Source organism: Pinus tabuliformis, chromosome 5_1 (assembly GCF_031772625.1).
Source record: "Pinus tabuliformis cultivar Carrire ecotype Pingquan chromosome 5_1, CPIR1, whole genome shotgun sequence".
Classification (NCBI taxonomy): domain Eukaryota; kingdom Viridiplantae; phylum Streptophyta; class Pinopsida; order Pinales; family Pinaceae; genus Pinus; species Pinus tabuliformis.
The window spans coordinates 764338258-764354291 of NC_142305.1; the positions used below are offsets into that span (position 1 = coordinate 764338258).

The window sequence follows — 16034 nt, forward strand, 5'->3', positions numbered from 1 at the left end:
ACAAAATCTGCACCTCCTGGCCACGGGCGTCAATCTTTCCTGATTGAGAAAGATGACCAGGCACTGCGTAGGTCGAGTCTTCTCCCCTCTGCCACTGCGCTGATCCTCTTCCCGGCTCAAACTTGATGATGCAGGCACTGCGTCACCCCTTCCTTGCTGCTTCTCTGCTAGGAACAACTTCTGTCACTCGGGACAGCTGTTTTCTGCTGCTGTTGCTCTGCTCGGCTGATGTCCTCAATTCTCCTGTGATCTACAACCGTGCTCTGATACCATGTTGGAATTTTTAAGCCTAACTGTTAGAAACCCTTCATGTACTTTTCTGATTTATTTCTGCCTACTTGTTCTGATTAATTAACAAGTTATTTACCATGTAAATACTGAAAATAAATACAAGTACATGCTCAACACATTACAGATCATCAACTAAAGGAAACAAAAAAAAAGCACACGAGTGACACCGTTGTTTTTGGACCAATGTCCCTGGAAAAACCTAATGCGAGAAAACCATTGCAGCTATCTGAGGGTTTTATTATTATGCAGTTTTTGAATACAATCTAGGTGCCAAAACCGGCTCACCCAACAGAGAATAATTTCGGCAGTAGTACCTCTATACTCGGAAGCAGATATTCCAGCTGAAACCCCAAATAAACACTCTGACAGCTCCCAGGTCCAATCTGCCCCAAGAAAACCCCAACGCCAGCCTCTAGGGACTGCGTCAGCCCTTTCTGGCCCAACGTCACCCTGGCTTTCCCTGCGTCAGCCCTTAGAGCCTCTGCGTCACCCACGCTGGCTCTCTAAGGCACTGTGCTGTGCTTGGCTACCTCTACGTGAACCCTTGCTAGCTCTGCGTGAACCTCTAGCTGGCTCTGCGTCCCTCTCTCCCGGCTTCTGCGCTGATCCTCTTGGTACTATCTCTATCTCTCTGCTTCTGTATTCACTGCCCCTCAGCTGCAATCTCTAATCACTCTTTCGACTTCGTCAGCAAACCTTGGCCTAGAAAATTGAAATCTTGATCAACTTGGTGTGTTCTCCAAGTGACCCTCAAGCCTCCTCTTATACTTTTCTCGTTGACAATTCAACGGTCGAGATTAAGTCCCTAAGCAAAGGCTAAGATTAAATCTGGCTTGATCCATTACTTTTGGACCCTTCTAACACAGTTTTATATTAATTCACATTAATATTTTATTTTCCCTAAGTTTAGACTTAGGGACTCCATTAAAAATATTAATTATTTTAATATCTCTCAAACTGTTTAGAATCTGCCCAAACCATTTCTGGGTATTGGAGATCTCATGTGCCTTAGCCTCTCCACCAATTTTCAAGGCTAGAGCACATCCGATGCTACCCCAAATCAGCACAACGCAGAGGCAGACGCTGAGGCAGAGGGAGCCACACAGAGCTAGAAGAGGCTACGCATAGGCCAGAAGGGCTTGGGTCATCCACACAGAGGCTGCAAGAGTGACACAGAGGGCCATAGAGGCTGCGCAGTGCCTCAGAGGGCTGACGCAAAGGGTTTCGGGCTGACGCAGAGGCCAGGAGGGCTGACGCTGAGCTTCAGATTGTGCTGGAGAGGGTTTTGTGGGGTAGACTTTCCAAATATCTGCTTCTGAATAGAGAGGTATTACTGCCGGATTATTTTCTCTGTCGGGTGAGCCAGTTTGGCACCTAGTTGTACTCAGAAAGATTGCATAATAATATAACCCTTAGAATTGCTGCACCGGTTTTCCCAAGTTGGGTTTTTCCGGGGACGATTGTCCAAAAATAACGGTGTCACTTGTGTGTTTGTCTATTTCTTTCAGCTGTTGATTTATAGATGGTTGAGTTGTGTTTATTTCAGTGTTTATATGAGTAAATAACTTGTTAGTAATTAAACAAGTAGGCGAAATAAACCAGAGAATACAAATAAAATTTCTAACCGGTAATACTTAGAAATTTCAACAGTGAAGGTGCTTTAGAAGCCCTATACGCAGTAATAAGGAGGCCCTATTTCGTTGGTAAAGAGGAGCCCTGACAAATAGGTTCCTATCCCCAGCAAGCCGTAGTCAAAGAGAGGCTGCTATTTGCAGTCAAAGGAGGCTCCAATTTGGTGTTCCAACTCGCTGTCAAGAGGAGCCTTGATCTGCTGTTCTAAGAGGTCTAAATCCGCAGTCAAGAAGCCCTAGCCACAGGTCTAAGGAGGCCCTAGCTGCAGCAAGAAAAGAGCCCTAGCCGCAGCATAAAGGAACCCTGCTAACAGTGTGAAAGAGGCACGGATTAAGGGACTGTTTGGGCATCCCTTTTGTGACTGTGTGAGGCTGGTTTCGTCTTGTAAGAAGGCTGAGTTAAAGGAGCAGTGGAACAGATCTGTTGGGGTAACAAAGAATAATGTTTATGCTGCCTGGAAGCTACAGGAAAACTGTGTTAGGCTGCAGGCCATAACACCACAGTCAAGTATTTCGTATGGGTGTTTGAGGGCTTATATATGCCCAGATCATCAGCATAATCTAGGAGCTGTCTTGTGAGAATACTGCTGAGATCAAAGGCTATTTTAATGACTATTGGAGGGCTGTATGATGCTGCTGTAATAAGAGATGGATAGAGCCATTGTCAAGGGTTAGTAGTATTGCGTTGAGGATTAGTCAGCTAGCAAGGAGCAGCATGGTGGTGTAATCGTCTTGGAGAACTTGAAGAATGAGGACTGATAAGTATGCCCTCACCTGAGTTCAGAACTGCAGTCCTTGGTATGAGATTTGCAACTTCATTGTATTGTCTTTATGGTGAAGATCTTTGATGTTAGATCTCCTATTTGGCAAGTCAGTGTTGACTTTAATTCATTGTACTCTATCTCTATCTCTCTGCTGAACTATTGAAGACTAAAGAAGATTTGATTCCCTGGCTGGTGCCACATCTTGTGTCCTCTTGTCTTGGCTTGTTTTCTACTGTTTATGTTTATGTTCTATCTGCACTTCACTATAATGCTGATGTGATTGCTAATCTGAATATTGACATTGGGCTAATATGAAAAATTGAAGTAAATTGCTCTTAGCATAGAACATACCTAAATTTAACAATTCTAGAATGTTGAATGATGAATATGGATCAATGTATTTCATTATTTGAATCTCGTGGTGTATGGATGAATGATAAGTATGAATGATATATATACTAGTATGAACAATGTATGTACCAATATGAACGATGAATATGGATCAGTGTATTTCATTCTTTATTTCAATTATATATGGATCAATATATTTATGCTTTCATTATTGAATAGGAATTTGAATTTATATATATATATATATATATAAATTTTATACCCGATATCCATCCCCCATAAATTTCCCTGAAATTTGAGGGTACTCCCACATGTCCCCCCTATGCATCTCCCCGCACCCACGTCCCCCATCCCGGAGTCTTGGTGGAACATTGCTGATTTGTTAATCTCTAAAATATGAATTATGTATAATCCAGCTAGCTATGATTATTTTTTGCGGTGTTAATTTTTTTTTCATTTTCTAGAAGATTATGTAGTAAATGTGGCATAATTTATGCTTTTATTACTTTTGTGTGTGTTTACAAAATCAATTTTTTTGTATTCTTGTTTATTGAAGATCCTGTAGTAAATTAACCAGAATTAATATGAATTTGTTATAATGCTCCTCTAGAATAAGTTTTTTGGTCTACCACTGAATATTTACAGGGGTTTCTTTATTCAGTTTTTGCATTTGGATGGATGCATTATTTAGTTCCTTGCTATATCTCACATAATATAAGTCCTAATCCCATAGAGATTCTTTGTTTGCCTGTGGACATGATTTATGAAGATTAATATATTTTGTATGTCTCTAATAGCTACTAAACTCTGATACAGGTAGAAGCTGAAGAGCATAACACAACTTTTGCTTTTAACACTTCAGTTATTGGAGGCCAGATCAATGAAGGTGGCATTCGTCTTCATATTTGTGAAACAAAGGATATGCATACATTTGTCGACAATCCTAATATCCCACCACAGATAATATTGGATTCCAACATAATAAATTCTGCTGGGTTGAGTGCGCCATCTCTTGTCAGAAGATTCGATGGTTTTCCTTCTGAAGCTATTCCTAATGCTTATTATGCTCGTGGCTGTTATTTTACTCTTTCTGAAACCGGCAAGGTTCCTTTCCACCATTTGATCTATCCAGTTCCAGAGGATGGTGGGATAGGAGTACATGTGACATTGGATATGGGTGGCCAACTAAGGTTTGGACCAGATGTTGAATGGCTTGATGATATTGACGACAGAACAAGGTTTTTGAACATGTATGATCATTATATATTTTATTACAAACTTTACCATTGCTTTGCTTAAGATTGTGTTTAGTCAAAACAGGCAACAGCACAAAAGAGTGTTGAACCTTCTCCCAAACATCTGAACCTGGAACATGTGTAAAAGAACTGAAGTAAAACCATGAAACTTGTCAATTCATTCATCTTTTAGAGCCTACAGATTCCTTGGGGCTGACAGTCTTCAAACTCACCAAAGCCCATACAGTAATTAGTGTATTGTTAGTAGTGAAATGATGTGATTTTGAACATCCATGGACTCTCACTTGAGTTGTTCTTTTAATCTCGTGTCCTTTCCTTGGCAGTCTTATATTCAAATAATGGGGCGGGATCCTCAAATAGGTGGCTTTAAATTTACTGTTTGAAAGCTGAAGTCTAGAATGACTCTCTCCCCTGTTTTTGTTAAGGATTACATTTTTCTAGAAGTGCAAATCGGTCATTGCCTTGTCAGTTCCTTTCATTATAGCATCATTACATTTTGGATTCAATTTAATAGGCTTCCATTATTTTTGCATTCTGCAACTGAATTAGTCGTGATGCTTCTTTCTTAGTCAAATAATTTATTGAGTAGTTATTATCACCAAGATCAGGTGTTTCATTACCCTTGTGATTGTTTGTTCGGTATGTATTTACTCTTTTATAGATCTGTAGCTTGAAAATTGCCACTTTTCTGTCATGGAAACCATATTTTTAAAATACTTTTAAATTTTGTAAAATTTGTCCCATTTGTCTCATCTCTCTGTATTTCATCTGTGTTGGATCCTCAATTTTCTTGCCTTCAATGATTCCTATTTTTTCATGATGCTACACTCTTAACTTTTAATATTTCCTGTATTCTCTTCATACTGTCAAGATTATGCCTATGAATTCTCTCAATCTTTTTCTATGGTTGTCAAGAACATTCCTTTGTTCAGTTGATACTATGCCTTTTCCATGGTTTTTTCCAAATGGATTATTTTTTGTTCTATTTCTCTTGTCTTCTTCCTTTACTCCTTACTGTGGAGTTGAACCCTCATGTTTACATGTTGCTATCAAATTGGGTCTTGCATTCTGATTTGGACTGCCCTTCTTTCTTTCGATTTTCTTGGCATGCACATTGGTTTGCAATGCTTATAAATTCTAAAATTCATTCTTCTCCTTAATATTAATTATTTATGTAGTAGTTTGGATTGGGATGCTTTCATGTCATTCACCTCTTGCCTCGTTTTGGTGTATGTCTTGTGATTTTTTAGAATAATGTTGAGTAACAGTTTGTGTCTCTTCTTGGTTGAGGGTTTCTTCAGGATTGTAATGTCCCCATTTTCAGTTTCCCTTATGATGCGATCAGGATGGACTTTTAGGGTTGGTGACAACCAGGTCACAGGAGTGAGATTATGACATCGGAGGGCCTGAGGGTTTTGGAGGAGTTTTATGGGGTCCGATGGAGTTTTCTTGTTGTATTTCATCATCAGGGCCTGTTTCGCATAGTTCGTTCTTGGTTCCATTGCATTCTGACGAGTCCCGTAAAACGGGGTTATTATTAGCATAATTTAATTAAAAACGCTAAAGTTGTTGTTTGGAGGGGATTATTTGGAGAAACACCTTAGTGCAATAGCTCATTGGAATCAAAATGAAGAGAGCTACAGGGTGAGATGGTGAAAAGTGACTTTTGGTGGCCTGAGAAATCGTAGAAGTGAATTTACCATTTTCCTGGATTAAAAGAAACTTTAATTAGTCACTATATTAAAATAAGAGGGAAAAGGTGCTTAATTGGAGAAAAGGCTAAAAGGGGAAAATTGACTTAAAATAAATTGAAAGAGAGTCACTTTAATAAAATAAAAGGGAGAGGCCTCTAGAAGGGAATAAAATAATAAAATAAAGTGCTTCTAGAAGGTTGGAGAGCGATCCATCAGGTTTTTAAAAGGAGGGAAAGCAAATCATTTGTGACATCTTGGATTGGTTGAATTTTCTGTTAGTGAGGTTTGGAGAACTTGGTTCTCAGCGTCAAAAAGCCTCAGGACAAAAACATTTGGGTATTTTGGTGAGATTGGATGGAAACCCATCTCATCCCTTGGTGAATTCATTCAAAGTTCACAGGTGCGCATATCAGTTCCAATTTCAGTTTGGGAGGTTAGATCCAATGTTGCAGCAGATATTTTGGGAGGCCAGATCCACTTTGTAGTAGTTGTTTGAAGCCACCATCATCTCAACTATTTCCAAATATTTTGTATTGTTTTGTAATCATCCTCTAGTTAAATTAATATAATAAAGCTGAGTCATTGCATATATTTCCCTGTTCTATGTATAATAACAGTATTTATTAAAATTACCGTCATAGCAACACTTATTTTCTGGGTTTTATATGTTAATTGCTGGCAATTTCTCTAGTGTAAAATTGATGAATTTTCATGATATTTTGGATAAAATGTACGACATAATTTTCTGAAGAAAAATTTCCAGGTAATTTAATGAAAATATCCAAATGGGATATCACAGTGGTATAAGAGCATGATTTTGGCCAGCTGTGGGTCTAAGTCATAGTGATGCCAAGTTTTGTCGTTTTCCTGAAGATCAATTTCCAGCCAAGTTCGTGGGTTATATTTGTTGAAGACGATTGTAGCTGTTGAGGCCATATTATTGCCGCAATTATTTGCTGTAATTATCTTGAAGACTGAGTTATTTCTTTGAGAGATCGAGTTATTATTTCTTTAGGACCGAAATTGCAATTCCTTTGGCAGGCCAAGTTTCTATTTGGGAGGCCGTGAGTTGTATTGCCGGAGCTATTGGGTGGCCATCATCTCAGCCATTTTCTATCTGTTTGTATTGGCATGTTGATGTAATATCAAAATTTAAATTAATATAATCAAGCTGAGATTTGCTGCATTTGTCTTGTGTTGTATTTAGTGTTTGACAAAAGATATCAACGAAACCTTTTAATATTTGTGGATCGTTGAGGCCAAGTTCCTGTGCAAAAACCGAGCTTTTGTTGAAGCAACATTATATATTCAAGCTGGCTGGGTCATTAAGCAAAAAGGGCAAGCTGCTGAAGTTCCAGTGCATTTTTCTCCTATTGGATGAGTTGATCCATTGCTGCTGGAGCTATAATCAGATCGAATTCATCCAGTGTAGCTAAGAGTCAAATACTTCTTGGAGGCCAAAAATTGCTTGTCTCTTCCAACATTCTCATTGGGGTCGAATTTATATCCCTTGAGGGCTGAATCAGTGCTTCTATAAAGGCCGAATTTGATTGCCAGATCAGAACCCTTGAAAGTCGAGTGTGTTACCACTCAAACTAGCAGGGGTCCTAGAAGGGGATCCTTGAAGGGCTACTACTAGGCTAAGGGCAACAATGGAGCGATAGCCCATTGTCACCTCGGCTAAGGCTCCCTACTCTTTACAGACTTTCATCGATGGGAGGAGACCCGTTATGATAAGGATCACGAAATGGATGGACCAATGATAGGGCGAGGGGTGATCCTGGAAGCCTATTCACAAGAGAGGCTCAAATATGTGGCTTGCTTGTCTTGGAAGACAAGATGGAAGGCTCTCAAGGAAGGGCTTGGGGAGAATTTCAAGGGTTAGGTTTTGAGTATGTCTCTTATAAAGGAGATCCCTAAGCCCTAGAATTCTTGTGGAAACTTGGGTTCGTGATCTTTGAAGAATTAACCTTGATAGTGCATGGGACCACATGGGACCAAGTGGACCCGAGGTTAGGTCAAGGGGATAGGATTTAGCAACCAATGATATGCTTGACCTAATTAGGGAGGGGAAAGGGATCAAGGAATGAATTTTCAATGAAAGGAAATGCAAGGATCCTAGTGAGGTTTCTAGCCTAAGGGAAACCAAGGGCAAGAATTGGTCTTCGAGCTAGGGCTTGCGATATCTCAAGATCCCACTGTCAGAATCTCATGAAATTTGGAGGGCTTCTTGAGGACACACTAGCGCAGTTGTGGACCAAAAATTGAAGTATTTGGATGGCTAGATTGTGAGATAATTGATGCCCTAGGTGACCTAGAGGACTAGACCTAGAGAAGAGGAGAGGGGAGAAGGAAAATAGGTTTAAGGTGATCACCTTATGGTGGACCAGTGCCTAATCCTTTGGGGAGATTTGGAGTCAAGAGTAATTATGACTATGGACATTGAATTTTCTATGTCAAGGAGGCCTCAAAGACAACTTCGCATAACATTAGGGCAACAACAAAAGCAACTTCAAGAACTTTATACTTCGTTTTGCAAGATTGATGGCTTATCAAGATGAATTTCAATGAAGAAGCATCTCTAGGAACATTCATTCATAATACATGGCCCACACATGAAGCATCACTATCTGGAAACTGAATTTCCACAACTTCGCATCAATGGATGCCGTAAATTAGCCCTAGTATAGCGAAACCCAGCAACAATGTATGTGACAAGAATATAAAAGAAAATAGCATTAAATTGTACTTACATGTATTAAGAGTATATCCAACCATCAAGAATTTGCCAATCAAGAAGCTCCAAGACAAGAGAAAATAATCCAAACATCAAAATTCATTCCATGCTCCAAAATTCGTCCTCCAAGAAGGATAGCGAAATTCTCAAGAGAGATACAAGTCCAATCCAAGTGATGATGCTAAAATGAATCCTCATCACTTCTATTTATACACCTCTAATGAGTTCGATTTAGCTAATTAGGCCTACATTAGCCCCTAAAATAAAATAATGTGCAAAATAACTAACTTTTGGTGACAAGCCCACCAAACTAGCTCATAAACAAAAGAATAAGCCTCTTAAGAGGTTGAATGATCAATAATACATGTCGTTGGGCCTTCTAAGAAGCCTGATGAAGTCCATAAGTGCCATAATGATGAATAGGACTCCCAAAAGTAGTGGACAAGGGGTTGGCCCCTTGTTCTCCAAATAATAAACCTGTGGTGCTCCCAATGGGTGTGAGGGCACACAAGTAACCTCATGGATCTCCAAGTAGATCGAAGATGCCTGTAGACCATCTATAAGGGCTCAGATGATGGTGTAAGTGATGCCACATCAGTATACAAGTTCTGGGTCATCTGCCAAGTGTATGGTACAACTGTGGGGCCGGCTGGGCATGGTGAACCAGATGTATCTTCCTCGTCCAATAGGTCAATATCGAGCAATCTTTGAATATCTCTGGGGATCTATGGAGTGTTGTCTGCTGCTGTGGAGGCCCATGGCTCTCTACACACACCCTACATGTGCCAATATAGCTCTCGGAGGGTTAGGACCTCGTATAGGGAGACCAAACCCAAAATGGAGACCATCAGTAATCTTGCATAAGATCCAATGCGTCCCCTAGCCTTGTAGCACCACAAGTCATTTAAGGAAATCAAGTTAAAGAGCTTACAAACCATGGACAACATGTCGGCACTTCATAATGGCACGCCCTTCCATAGTGGGCTTTGGCATGTGCTAATGTCTCCAAACTCCAAATGGGGTTAACCAAGTACCCTATTAGGTGGTTTCTACCTTTAAAGGGGATAATATGTCCAAGGTACATCCTTCAAAGGATGGTGGCATGTGATAAAGAGATGAATGGAGTAGGGAATGAAAGGGGCAATCCTGGGCGACATGTCGGGGTACAAAGGTAGCTAGTACAACGAAGCCCACACTTGGGTATGTAATGTATAGGAGGGAGCAATTATGGTGCATGAGGTGCCCCGACCTTGATTTTTCCACCCTTCTTTATATGTCTTTTTCCTTTTATGATTTTTCTTTGATTAACTGCTCGGGGCTCAAAGGATAAGAGCATGATGTGTAAAGTATAGCAGTGGATAACCCCCTTTAAGGCAGCGCGGTTCATTGCCCACCAGGGGTTGGGACAATCATGGGTTTCTAAATGATAAGGATGCTCATATAGGGCCCTATGGAACTGGGGTGATGGTCATGGGTATGGGGTAGAGCTCATGCATTGGCTTTTTCCCACGTGCTAAATATTTTTGTCCCAACCATCTTTTGCATCTTGTGGTACATTTTCTTGTTGAGTGTGGCCAATTATGCTTTTACTTTTCTTTTCAGTTGCATCAATTTTCGGGGCATCGTTCCAAGTCCAACCCAAGGTGTGGGCAAGGCGAAGGGGAGGCTAACCCTATGTGGGCCCAGTGGAGTGTTGATTTGTGGTAGCATCGGATGTGCTCTAGCCATGAAAATTGGTGGAGAGGTTAAAGCACATGAGATCTCCAAGTCCTAGAAATGGTTTGGGGAAATTCCACCTAGTTAGAGAGATATTAAAATAATTAATATTTTTAATGGAGTTCCTAAGTCTAAACTTAGGAAAATTAAAATATTAATGGGTATTAATATAAAACTGGGTGAGAAGGTTCTAAATGACATGGATCAAGCCAAATCTAATCTTAACCGTTGATTAGAGATTTAATCTCGGCCGTTGAAGACTCAACAGGAAAAGTATAAGAGGAGGCTTGAGGGTTAGTTGGAGATACACCAAGATTGATCAGTCAGTTCGATTTTCTGGAGCGGGGTTTGCTGAGAGAAATCAAACAAGTGATCTGAGTTGCAACGAGGGGCAGTGAGTGCATAGCAAAGAGGCAGAGATAGTGTCGGAGGGACAATGCAGTGATTGAGGAGGCTATGCAGAGCTAGCAGGAGCCACACAGAGGGCTAGAGAGACTGCGCAAAGGCTAGTAGGGCCTGCGTGGGTGACACAGAAGGCTAGAGAGCCAGCGTAGAGTAGCAGAGGGCTGATGTAGGGGGTTCCAGAGCTACGTAGAGGCCAGGAGGGCTGACGCAGAGCCTCAGAGAAGCATAGGAAGGTTTTTCGTGGAACAGACTTGCTGAATATCTGCTTTCGAAGAGAGGTATTACTACCAGATAGATATCTCTGTTGGGTGAGCTAGTTTGGCACCCTAGTTGTACTCAAGAAAGCTGCTTAATAATAAAACCCTCAGAACTGCTGCACCGGTTTTCCCAAGTTGGGTTTTTTCGGGGACGATTGTCCAAAACTAACAGTGTCCCTTGTGTGTTTGTCTACTATTCTAGTTGATGATCTGTATATGAGTTGAGACTGCATTTGTGTTTATTTTCAGTATTTATATGGTTAAATAACTTGTTGAGTAATAAACAAGTAGGTGAAATAAACCAGATAATGCAGGAAGAATTTCTAACGTGTTAGACTTAGAAATTTCAACATGGTATCAGAGCATTGCAGATCACAGGAGAACTGAAGGCACCAGCAGAAATCAGAAAATTTGCAGCAGAAACAACTGTCCCGAGAGACAAAACTGTTCCTAAGCAGAAGGCAGCAGAGAAGGAGTGACGTAGAGGGCCTGCGTCATCATTTCGAGCCAGAGAGAGGGCTAGCGCAGAGGCAGAGAGAGGCAGAAGAGGCTCACGAAGAGCCACATCATCCTACTCAGTCAGGTAGGCTTGACGCAGTTGGCCAGAGGAGCGATTCAGTCTTGCCGGGATTGCGCAGAGCTAAGAGGCTCAGTTTCTTCAGCTGCTGGGGCCTAGGGAGCTGTGGGCAGATTGTGGATTGGGAAACTAGTGGGGTGTTGTTGCTGTCGAAGTAGAACAGTACCTAACGGGACAGAACCAAGGTAGAGGGAGTCACTGCCTTGAGGGATTTCTAGCCAAGAAATCCAGATTCGAGTTGCAGTTGCAAAGAGGATCAGATCGACATTTGGCGGGAAGATTTCCAGCAGGGAAATTGAGACTTAGAGGGTGTCTAGGAGAGCACTTCCAGGAGGGTAGTCAAGACTTAAAGGGAGTCCAGTAGAAGAGTAGAGATGGCAATGAATGGACTGAGGGATCAGGACAGGTTGGACGGGGCTTCCAACTTTGTCATCTAGAAGGCCATGATCCTGTTTGTTCTGGATAGACATCGCATCAAGGGCTTCGCCTTGAGAACCATGGCTATCCCAGTCGACCCAACTGATAATGAAAGGTATGAGGATGCAATGGTGAAGGAAAAATGCATAATCCTTGATGGGGTCAAGGATCATGTGATACCGCATATTGCCGAGAAGAACACGACAAAGGAGATGTGGGATACCTTGACGACATTGTATCAGGGCACTTTTGTGCAGAGGAAGATGCTGTTGGAGAATCAACTGCGAACGTATTAGATGCAGAAGGGGGAGAAGATAGATCTATACCTCAACAGGTTGCAAGAGATTCGGGACCAACTTACTTCCATAGGGGCCACACCGGATCAGGAGTTCATGGTGAGGACCGCCCTGAATGCAGTCTCCGAGGAGTATGAGACATTTGCCCAAAGCATTTTGGGTAGAGTTGATCTTCCAGGATGCAAAGAGATGTGGGCAACCCTTCACCAAGAAGAGATCAAACGGTTGACCAAGGCGGGAAGTAGCAGCAAAGGAGGACGAATCAAGAAAGAGGAGGAGGAGGATGTGGCTCTGGAATCTGTGGGACAACAGGGGAAGAGGAAGAAGGAGGACATCTCCAAGGTAAAGTGCTTCCATTGTGGGGAGCTGGGTCATTATGCAACCCAGTGTCCCGGGAAGAAGAATAAGGGAGAGGCTTCTCACTCCAAGGTAGCTCCGGCTAAGGCGGAGAAAGAAGTCAAGACTGATGACCACTGTGCCATGAATGCTCATGCACCTCTAGAGAAGAGGTGGGGAGACATCAAGCTGTAGTCAGGGGGACTACAAAAGATGAGGGGCTGGATCCTTGAGGTACCCAAACTCTTGGATCATATCCAGCGACGGGAGCCTCAAATGACAGTAGCAGGGTGACGGATGTTGATAGAAGTAAGATGCGATGGAGTGACAAGGTAGTGCTAGAGTGCAGAGGTTTGTAGCAGCGTAGTGGAGGTTGCAGCAGTGCGAGAAGCACAGAGGTGGTTGCAGCAGTGCGAGAGGCACAGAGGTGGTTGCAGCAGTGCAGAAAGGCACAGAGGAGGTTGCAGTAGTGCGAGAGGCACAAAGGTGTTTGCAGCAGCGCAGAGGCAGCAGAGAAAGCACCAGATAGCAACAAAGGTAGCTTCAGCATCAGGAGGCTTCTAGGCTGACAAGGATGTCAGTACTTGGGTAGATCAGTTACTTACTTCTCGGTAACTGAGTTGCAGTGCAACAGTGGCAGTGGTAGTGCTATGGGCAGCACGATGCAGCATGTTGAGAGAGAGTTACAGTGCAGATGCAATGTTGGGAGGAAGGACCAGCAACAACACAGATGCAAAGGGAGTTGCAGTACAGATGTAGCAGTGGCAGTGACAGAGCCATGGGCAGCAGTACAGGCAGTAGTGTAGTGGATGTTGGGCAGCGGGCCAAGCATCAGCACAGGTACTGGTGCTGGAGGATCAATGTGATGTTTAGTGGTGGAACATTACTAGAGCACATTCCTCGCTAAGAGGGAGTGTTTATTTGTGGTAGCATCGGATGTGCTCTAGCCATGAAAATTGGTGGAGAGGCTAAAGCACATGAGATCTCCAAGACCCAGAAATGGTTTGGGGAAATTCCACCCGGTTAGAGAAATATTAAAATAATTAATATTTTTAATGGAGTTCCTAAGTCTAAACTTAGGAAAATTAAAATATTAATGGGTTCTAATAAGATCTCTATTAACCAATGCTAGATTCCATATTGAAGACCCTTTGGGGGTTTCCATGTGTTAATTTTAGGTATGTTCTATGCTTAGAGCAATTTACTTCAATTTTTCATATTAGCCCAATGACAATATTCAGATTAGCAATCACATCAGCATGATAGTAAAGTGCAAATAGAACATAAACATAAATCGCAGAAAACAAGCCAAGACAAGAGGACACAAGATGTGGCACCAGCCAGGGACAAACCCCAATGTGGGGAAACCCTTGATCAAATCTTCTTTAGTCTTCAATAGTTCAGCAGAGAGATAGAGATAGAGTACAATGATTTGAAGTCAATACTTGACTTGCCAAATAGAAGATCAGACATCAGAGATCTTCACTATGAAGATGATACAATGATATAGCAAATCTGACACCAAGGACTGAAGATATGCAGCAGATGATAGGTCTAGAACAACTCAACCAATTACCCAGAATACTGAAGCTTTCCTTCTATAAAACTCTTCCTCCTTTGTTGCTTCACTGATCATGTCAAGGCTGCTAATCTGGCACCTTTCATATGCAGCAAGGACTGATGCATTTCATGGCAGACCTGGTCACTAGATAGGGCACAAACGTTGTGTGCTACAACACTCTAAACAAACCCCACAGTCCACCTATTGACTGCGGCTTGCCTTCACACATCTGCTCCAACTGTCTGCTGCCTGAGGGGTTGCTATCCTTCTTAACACAACACTTTAAATGCTTCCAACTGCTGTCTATGGCCTGTGGCCTAGCCCAGCAGTGGGTTGAGACCTAGGTCCCTTTGATTAGTGCCTCAATCAACCCTTAAGCTACAGTCTCTTGTTCCTCCTTTCAGCGGCTTCTTCTGCCCTTCAAGTCAAGCTCAAGAACAATACTAACATGCCCAAACAACCTTGATTGAACACACTGTCACCTACAGCAAATCAACACAGATCCTTCACGCTGTAATACTAGGTTCAACCTTCTGATTAGGGCCTCACAAACTGCGGTTAGGAGGGCTGTGTATAAGGCCTTTTTGTGACAGCAATAAGGAGCCTTTCTGACCTGCATATGTGTCTTCTTGACAACAGATTAGGGCAGTTGTTGCTGCAGAACTTGACCTGCGTTGAGGGCACAAGGGACTGCGTATATGGGCAGTTGATTAGGCCTCTAGTTGCAGCGGAATAAGGCCCGCGTTTAGAACATAAGGGAACCTCCAAGACAACCGCTATACATCCTTTGTGACTGCGGCTATGGCATGCTTCATTGACTACGTTTTAGACTTTTTTTTTTACAGCATCTAGGGCTTCCTTTGACAGTGATGAAGTTCCCTTAGATAGCGTATAGAAACCCTCTCCTTACTGCTAGAAGAGCCTCCTCTTGACTGCATATAAAACCCTCCTTGACTGCGTAGAGGTGTCTCCTCCTAGGACTGCGTAGAGCCTTCTTTGACTGCGTCTAGGGCTAGGGCTAGATCTTCTCTAGGGCAGTGTATTCTCCTATAGATCTCTCCTACCACCAAAACCCAAACAAGTGGAGAGAGATCACAAGAGATGTGTGTCAAAATGACTTGAAGACCTCTTCTATTTATAATAAAACGTTGAGGACAAGTGGGGGTAATTTGGTTGTTGGCCGACCTTGACGAATTGTCACATAACACAAATAAATTCATATCTCCATGAATACATGTCGGAATCAGATGATCTTTAGATCAATCCTACACCTCTCGACGAGAGGAATCCAAGAAAAATATCAGCTGCCATAAATAAGAAGACCCACATGGAGTTTGGCCCTAGTTGCCAATTTTAACACTCCCTCTCAACTAGGGAGAACTCCATCTGCTAATCCATCTACTAGACTGTACTATCTCTGCCATCAACGCAATGCCCTGCACTGCTCTGCTCTGTTGAACTATGAAGAAGAAGAAGTGATCGAGAATGTATCATACCATTCTCTACTGACCCGAAGTCAGTCCCATATAAAGAGAGTGTCTCATACCACTCTTACTGATCTGAAATCAGTTCCAAATAAAGAGTGTATCATACCACTCTTACTGATCCGAAATCAGTTCCAAATAAAGAGAGTGTATCATACCACTCTTATTGATCCGAAATTAGTTCCAAATAAAGAGAGTGTATCATACCACTCTTACTGATCTGAAATCAGTTGCAAATAAAGAGAGTGTATCATACAACTC

The 16034-nt window shown here is 42.1% G+C and overlaps 1 protein-coding gene across 2 annotated transcripts in view; it reads left to right on the plus strand.

Annotated features, from left to right (window-relative positions):
- LOC149167158 (uncharacterized) overlaps window positions 1–16034 on the plus strand; it is a 143544-nt gene that overhangs the window by 98810 nt on the left and 28700 nt on the right. Inside the window, exon 3 of one of the 2 annotated variants that reach the window (XM_089431474.1) lies at window positions 3854–4287. In XM_089431474.1, coding sequence (XP_089287600.1) covers window positions 3854–4287 — 434 coding nt within the window. The remainder of the gene's footprint in view (window positions 1–3853; window positions 4288–16034) is intronic. The other variant, XM_089431475.1, reaches the window with a different exon arrangement.